Source organism: Polyodon spathula, chromosome 46, assembly GCF_017654505.1.
Source record: "Polyodon spathula isolate WHYD16114869_AA chromosome 46, ASM1765450v1, whole genome shotgun sequence".
Taxonomy (NCBI): domain Eukaryota; kingdom Metazoa; phylum Chordata; class Actinopteri; order Acipenseriformes; family Polyodontidae; genus Polyodon; species Polyodon spathula.
In genome coordinates this window covers 440,338-448,227 of record NC_054579.1, presented here as the reverse complement: position 1 = coordinate 448,227, position 7,890 = coordinate 440,338, and the positions used below count along the sequence as shown (strand labels likewise).

At 51.3% G+C, this 7,890-nt stretch overlaps 1 protein-coding gene across 1 annotated transcript; it reads right to left on the bottom strand.

The window, feature by feature from the left end:
- Nucleotides 1-1,119: 1,119 nt before the first annotated feature.
- On the bottom strand, nt 1,120-7,884 carry LOC121306127 (ubinuclein-2-like). Its single transcript, XM_041237845.1, has 12 exons — nt 7,798-7,884; nt 7,448-7,518; nt 6,522-6,651; nt 5,913-6,040; nt 5,652-5,765; nt 5,342-5,485; nt 5,145-5,195; nt 4,899-4,941; nt 3,202-4,713; nt 2,805-3,021; nt 2,098-2,178; nt 1,120-1,347 (listed from the first exon to the last, which is right to left on the bottom strand). The coding sequence occupies exons 1-12, from the start codon at nt 7,873-7,875 to the stop codon at nt 1,301-1,303; spliced, it is 2,616 nt and encodes an 871-aa protein (XP_041093779.1). The 5' UTR covers nt 7,876-7,884; the 3' UTR covers nt 1,120-1,300.
- Nucleotides 7,885-7,890: the final 6 nt, after the last annotated feature.

The window sequence follows — 7,890 nt, the reverse complement described above, 5'->3', positions numbered from 1 at the left end:
ACCTCTTGCTGCATTTTAACATGCTTTGTTGTATTAACAATGTACAACTGACATTAAACAATAAAGAATTTTTCATAAGAATATTTATTGCTTGTATTGTTCGTTTTTAAAAATATTTTACAAGTTTGCATTATTATTGTGTTGTAATACACCTTGGCTGACAGGGAGAGATATTCTTAAACTCTATGAAACCTTCTATTAGGTAAATTGCAATACAGTATAAAAACTGGAGTCTTTGCAAAGACATAGCCCTGCTCTTTTAAACAGCACCTCCAGGTGGCTGCCCACAGAAATGTCTACGTCACATTTAACATTCCTACAAAACCAGGGTAAGAACTCAGACTCTTCCAGAGCAGTGCATGCTGGGTACTGCACTGACTGTCCTATCAGCGTAAACAATTGTAATCGTGTCAATTTCAGAAAAACAACATCTTAAACTGTAAGAGATCCATTTCGTGTGTGTTCAGTGTGTTTTCCCTCTATGAATGTACAGTTTCGAGTTAATGAAAGAGTTCACGCAGTATTTCAATACTAATTAATGTAGGAGAGAAAAGGCTGAAGTGTCTGCTGTTCTGCTCACAGCCACCACTGCACAGGTTTGGGGTTGGACTATATTGAGCCATTTTGTTGAGTAATATTAAACTGTTGTGACCAAACAGAAATATCCAAAAATTACATCAAGCATATAAACGAAGTCTGTAAACCACAATATAACATTCTGCAAAAAAAATATTAATCATTTAAAAAAACAAAACACAAGACATTTTAAAATGGATTTCATTTATTCATCTATTTATTTTAATTGAAGACATTGATTTTTTTTGTTTTGTTTGCAGTGGTGTGAGTTTCCTCCCCTTCAGTTCTGTTCATTTCATTGTATTTTCGCTGGGGTGTCGGTCAGACCGCATCACTTTAAACATGTTGAGCTCGTCTGTTTGTGACCGACGAAGTTACAAAGCGTGGGGGGGGGGGAGCAGGAGGAGGGAGGGGGGAGGTCAGGGGTCAATCACAGACACCGCTTCAATGTCCTGCATCATTACCACAGTGTTTGGGGTTAATGTAAACATTCACCAAAAAAACAAAAATAATAATTCAAAAAAACCATTATTTTCCACTTTTCCAGGGACACTAATAATAATAATAATAATAATAATAATAATAATAATAATAACAATAACAGTCACATGACCGCCGTCCAAAATGCCCTGCCCCTCCCCCGTTCTCTTATTTCCAGGTTCCTGGTTAGTTTCAGACTTGTTCAGGGGTAGGGCTCTTTCAACAGTCTCAGCTTGCTGATTGGTCAGTGGGATTTCCTTTTCACATCATTTCCTTGGCTTTGGTTTGCGTCTAAATGTAAAGAAAGCAAACAAATTGATCAAGAATCTTTCACAAAATAACAAACATTTAAAATGACCAAATAAAACAGTGTGTAGAACCAGAGCAGAGACCGACACAGTGCTGTCTGTATAAACCAGAGCAGAGACCGACACAGTGCTGTCTGTATAAACCAGAGCAGAGACCGACACAGTGCTGTCTGTATAAACCAGAGCAGAGACCGACACAGTGCTGTCTGTATAAACCAGAGCAGAGACCGACACAGTGCTGTCTGTATAAACCAGAGCAGAGACCGACACAGTGCTGTCTGTATAAACCAGAGCAGAGACCGACACAGTGCTGTCTGTATAAACCAGAGCAGAGACCGACACAGTGCTGTCTGTATAAACCAGAGCAGAGACCGACACAGTGCTGTCTGTATAAACCAGAGCAGAGACCGACACAGTGCTGTCTGTATAAACCAGAGCACAGACCGACACAGTGCTGTCTGTATAAACCAGAGCAGAGACCGACACAGTGCTGTCTGTATAAACCAGAGCACAGACCGACACAGTGCTGTCTGTATAAACCAGAGCAGAGATCGACACAGTGTTGTCTATATAAAGCTGTAATCTACTGTTTTGGCATTGCCTGTGACACCTATACAGAGAATATCTCTCATAAACTGCTGTGATGGACACATTTGACTATATAAGCAGACATTGTGGCATGCTGGCAGATCAAAGACAGACACAGACAGACAGGAAGGAGCGGGTTGATTACCTGAGAAAGCGTGCTGCAAGTGTGCAGGTAGTGCATGCTGGGAGCCCGCCTGCAACCCTTTTAAGAGATCTAGAGAGAGATCTAGAGAGAGAGAGGAGACAGAAAGAGAGAGAGACACAGGCAGAGGGGTGAGACACACACAGACACAGTGCAGAATTCACATGCACACAGTAAGCAGCGATGACACAGGAAATGAACAAACAGGATCATTGAAGAGTTGAGTTTATTTTTCTGCTATTTGAAATCGTGTGACCTGGCAGTGGGAATGTTACACCACGGCCTGGAGCAAGAGTTCAGCATCACATTGAATTACAGGACTGAGAAATCATCAAAAAAACCAACACCACCACCACAAAATGACACTGCAAGAGTCTACCAGAATAACATTATTCAGCAGCTTTCACTGGACTCTATGAAGCTGAATCAGTTCATTCTATATAGAAGGTGTGGAATTCAGAGACTCTGTAGCTGTGCAGTGTGCTGCAGTGACTCTGCAGGGCGGTACTCACTGTGTGGGATGCTCAGAGGCAGTGTTAGCAGCTCCACTCACACACAGAGACTCTGTAGCTGTGCAGTGTGCTGCAGTGTCTCTGCAGGGCGGTACTCACTGTGTGGGATGCTCAGAGGCAGTGTTAGCAGCTCCACTCACACACAGAGACTCTGTAGCTGTGCAGTGTGCTGCAGTGACTCTGCAGGGCGGTACTCACTGTGTGGGAAGGCTGTGCTCCCCGCCGACACCCCTGAGCTGTCGGAGGAGTTGAATCCGAGCAGCTCCAGAGGGAACTGGAAGGGCAGCGACACCGGAACCAGGCCCCCCAGCATTCCGAACGGGCTGAGCGAGCCCGCCGGATTGGACACGGCCAGCGGTGAGGTCATCAGGGAGAGCGGGGGGGAGCTGCCCAGCACACCCGCCCCCGAGGTGACCTGACCAATGAGAGAAAAGAAAAACGTGACATTTGGAAATCTAACATACTACTAAATCTAACACTTTGCTACTAGAAGATCTACACTCTGTTCACACTTTTTAAATTTTTTTCCATCCTAACCCTAAAATTCTAGGTGACAAAGACTTATTTGCAGCAATGACATCATCACTCCCCTCACCTGCGTTATCGCAGCCTGCTGCAGGACCGTCGATGACGTCATCACGGCCGGCGTGGAGCGGCCTGCCACTGGCTTGGACCCCGCGAGCCCCGCCCTCTGCGGGATGGCGGGGGAGGGGCAGGACCTCCTCTGATTGGCTGCTGAAGAGGTGGAGGCGGGGGAGGGGGAGGGGTTTGAACCAGGAGACTGGGAGACTGGAGTCCCGCCCCTGACTGTGCTGCTGGGACTGGTCCCGCTGGGCCCGGAGTGAGCTCTGATCTGGAGGGAGGGTGAGTAAGCAGAGGAGGGTCCCGAGCTGGTGTACGGGGGTCGAAATGCACCCCCAGGACCCCCTGCCGGGGGCTTGTAGCTCCCAGGCGGGAGGGAGGAGCTGCTGGAGACAGCGCGGGCCTGCACTGGGAGAGAGGGGGACGGGCTGGGGGAGGAGCTGGGGGGGGTGGCTCTCTCAGGCGTGACGTTATTAATATTCACAGCGCTGCTGCTGCTGCTGGGGGTAGGGGGGGCCCGGGAGGGGCCCGCGGAGGGCAGGGCGCTGCTCAGCTTCACGATGGGGTTCAGCGAGGACTTGCTGAGCGTCGCCTGCATGGAGGTCACAAAGCTGGGAGTCTGGAGCACCCCTGGGGGGTGCGGGCGGGGGGGGGCGCTGCTCTTGGGCTGCTGAAGGGAACGAGAGCTCTGCAGTTGCAGTTTTCCGGAGACAGGGGGTGAAGCCGAGGCCTGGAGATTGACGGAGTGCGAGTGGGCTGGGTGCAATTTCATCGGCTGGGAGGCAGGGGGCGCCACCTGCAGCTTGGAGTGGGGGGCGGGGCTGCAGTGAGAGCGCTGCTGCTTCCCTGCCTGGCCCCCCTGCTTGCAGCCGTGCAGAAGCTGACTGGGGGGTTGCGGGAGGGAGGGGCTGCCAGGGCTGGAGTGCAGTTTGACCACCGGGGAGACGGGGGGCGCAGTGGAGGAGAGTGAGTGTTTCAGGACAGGGCTGTGCGGCTGCTGTTTCCCTGGCTGGGAGCTGGGGGGCGCTAGGCTGGACCTCGGCTTCGGGTTCTGCAGAGGTGCAGACAGACCTGCTAAAATATTCAGTTTGGGATTTTGATTGGGGTTAGGATGAAGTTTGGGGGCAGGGTTGGGTTTGGGGGGGAGGGCGGTGGCCGGCTTGCTCGGGGGTCCCATGGCAGACTTGTCCTCCCTGGAGGAGGAGGAGGAGGAGGGGGAGGAGGAGGGAGAGGAGGAGAGGGGAGGGGGGGGGGGGCTGGCGTTGGAGACCAGCCCTCGGGCAGCGTTGCTCAGCACAGCCAGCGCCTCAGAGATAGAGTCCAGAGAAGGGGACAGGTCCTCATCCAGGGAGTCGTCCAGACAGATCGTCTCGTACCGGGGAGGGGGCAGAGGGGTGCTAGTGGAGGGGCCGTGAGGGGCAGACTGGGGGGCCGGGGTCCCCACTGCGGAGGCAGGTGTGCGTGGAGACACCGACCCCAAAACAGAGAGGGAGGGGAGAGAGCGGCCATCCTTAGAACTTGAATCCTAGAGAGAGAGAGAGAGAGAGAGATTTACTGTTTGTAAGGTGACAATACAGGTTTTACTGTAAACCATAGGGAATTATATAAATAATAATACAAATAATACTACTGCTACTACTACTAAGAATAGTAATAATAATAATAATAATAATAATAATAATAATAATAATAATAATAATAATGCCTCACCCTGATTTTGATCTTTGGCGTCGGTACAATTTTCTTCTTGAGTCTGGAGAAAAACAAAACAGAGACAATGAAACAGACAGAGACAGACAAACAGACCCTATGAAACATACACCCACACACACACACTGACACACACACACTGACACACAGTGACACACACTGACACACACACACTGACACACACTGACACACACTGACACACACACACACTGACACACAGAACGGTCCTGTGTGTTCTGCACTCACAAGTTTCCAGTGACGCGGCTGTGCACCGAGCGACTCTCCTTGAACAGCATCCTGGGAACAGGAAACAAACAACCAATGAGAATACAAACCAATCAACTGCAGCGGGCTCTTCCGGGCTAGGGTTAGGGGAGGGAGGGGAGAGGGGGGGTTAGGGTTAGGGTTGGGAGACGGGAGGGAGGGCGTGGGTGGAGGCTCACCTGGCCTGCATCCAGCCTTTGGGCCACAGCGGCTTCACCTCGCTCTCCATGAAGCTTTTCAGATAATCCTCAGCAGTCATGGTCTTGTTCGGCTCCAGCTCATAGCAGCCCAGCTTAATCTGCACCAGATTACACAGCAAAGCCCTGGAGAGAGGAGTGAGAAGAGAGAGAGGAGAGAGAAGAGTGAGAGGAGAGAGAGGGGAGAGAGAAAAATGAGAAGAGTGAGAGGAGAGAGGGGAGAGGGGAGAGGAGAGGGGAGCGAGGGGAGGAATGAGTGAGAGGAGAGAGGAGCAAGTGTCCCGTGCTGTACCGGATGTTCTCGTCCCAGTGGAATTTCTTGCGCGGTCCCATCACTCTCTTTCCCGGCTTCTCGTCGTCTTCATCCTCTGAGCCGTTCCGCTCGCGATCCTCCTCAGATTGCAGCCTGCAGAAACACAGCAACACAGTGTGTGACAGTGTGACTGAAACTAGAAGAGACTGAGCCTTCATCAGCGTTACTGAAACTAAACTGAGTCCAGCAGAGCAGCTCTAGTTTGGGGCCCACATCTTGCCGACTCCGTGTCTCACTCACTTGGCTACTTTGGCCACCTTGGCCTGGTTGTGGGCAAGGCAGTCGTCACGGTAACGGGAGAGCTGCTCAGGCATCACGTTACTGACCGCCAGCTTGAGCTTGAGGAGAGGAGCGCGCAAACGGTCATCCTGGAGAGAGAGAGAGGAGAGAGGCGAGAGGAGGGGCCAAACACACACACACAAAACACAGTCTCTCTCACACTCACACACAGTCAGTCTCTCTCTCTCTCTCTCTCTCTCTCTCTCTCTCTCTCTCTCTCTCTCTCTCACACTCACACACACACACAGAGCCTCTCTCTCTCTCTCTCTCTCACACTCACACAGAGCCTCTCTCTCTCTCTCTCACACACACACACACACACACACACAGAGCCTCTCTCTCAGTCTCTCTCACACACACACAGAGCCTCTCTCTCTCTCTCTCACACACACACACACACACACACACACACAGAGCCTCTCTCTCAGTCTCTCTCTCACACACACACACACACAGAGCCTCTCTCTCTCTCTCTCTCTCTCTCACACTCACACAGAGCCTCTCTCTCTCTCTCTCTCTCTCACACACACACACAGAGCCTCTCTCTCAGTCTCTCTCTCACACACTGACCTGCACGTTCAAGTTCAGTTTCCTCACTCTCTTCAGCAGCATGTCCTTGTTGCATGGTACAAAGGCCTCCAGGTGGCAGTAAACAGCGGCTCGGACGTGGGGCGGCTGCTCCTGCACCTGCAGCTCGATACTGGGAAGAGGAGCCCCAGGGGCACTGGTTAAACTTGGCATACTGGGAACCATCTCACAAAAATGCTGCAGTCCACTCCGCTGTGTTCCACTTCTCTCTCTCTCTCTGCATTAATGTGACACTGGCTTGAACAAGACGTTTCATCGCAATGCTTCCCTCTCTCTCCCTCTCGCTGTCCCTGTCTCACACTGATCCTCACAACGGCTGTATCGCTGTCCCTGTCTCACACTGATCCTCACAATGGCTGTATCGCTGTCCCTGTCTCACACTGATCCTCACAATGGCTGTATCGCTGTCCCTGTCTCACACTGATCCTCACAATGGCTGTATCGCTGTCCCTGTCTCACACTGATCCTCACAACGGCTGTATCGCTGTCCCTGTCTCACACTGATCCTCACAACGGCTGTATCGCTGTCCCTGTCTCACACTGATCCTCACAATGGCTGTATCGCTGTCCCTGTCTCACACTGATCCTCACAATGGCTGTATCGCTGTCCCTGTCTCACACTGATCCTCACAACGGCTGTATCGCTGTCCCTGTCTCACACTGATCCTCACAACAGCTGTATCGCTGTCCCTGTCTCACACTGATCCTCACAACAGCTGTATCGCTGTCCCTGTCTCACACTGATCCTCACAATGGCTGTATCGCTGTCCCTGTCTCACACTGATCCTCACAACGGCTGTATCGCTGTCCCTGTCTCACACTGACACTGATCAGGTGTTCACTGCAGTGCTGGATCCTGACTGAACTTGCTGACTGGACCCGGCTCTCTCTCTCTCCCTCTCACTCACTCCAGAAGGATGTTGTTCATGTCCAGTGTGAAGAATTTCTTCCTTCCCTCCTCGTCAAACTGCCGAGAGGCCTGTGAACAGAGAGAGAGAGAGGAGAGAGTCAGAGAGAAAGAGAGACAGAAACAGCAGATCAGAGCACCGTTAACTATGCAGTAAATGACATCACAAACACAGCGACAGACTTAAATAAAAGCGAGCGAGGCTACAGAAACGGCTTGTTTTGAAAACACACTTTCTCTTCAGAGAGTTGGGTTAAACACATGGAAGCGCTGGGCAGTTGGGTCTTTGCTATCTCTGTATCTATAGAAGATGTGCGAGAGACTGCAGCTCCAGTGGACTCTGTGTCTCACCTCTCTCAGGTCTCCAATCCTCCTCCTCAGGGAAGCCGGCAGTCCGTCAGGCAGGGGAGGGGGAGGGGTCAGTCTCATCACCTGGGTCCGCGC

Bases quoted from the DNA above. Each gene is read 5' to 3' on its own strand.
- LOC121306127 (XM_041237845.1), bottom strand. From the start codon at position 7,875: ATGAGACTGACCCCTCCCCCTCCCCTGCCTGACGGACTGCCGGCTTCC. The intron at 7,519-7,797 runs GTGAGACACAGA...CTCTGTTCACAG, and splicing joins GGATTGGAGACCTGAGAGAG to GCCTCTCGGCAGTTTGACGA. The intron at 2,179-2,804 runs GTGAGTACCGCC...CTCTCTCTCTAG, and splicing joins GAGCACAGCCTTCCCACACA to ATCTCTCTCTAGATCTCTTA.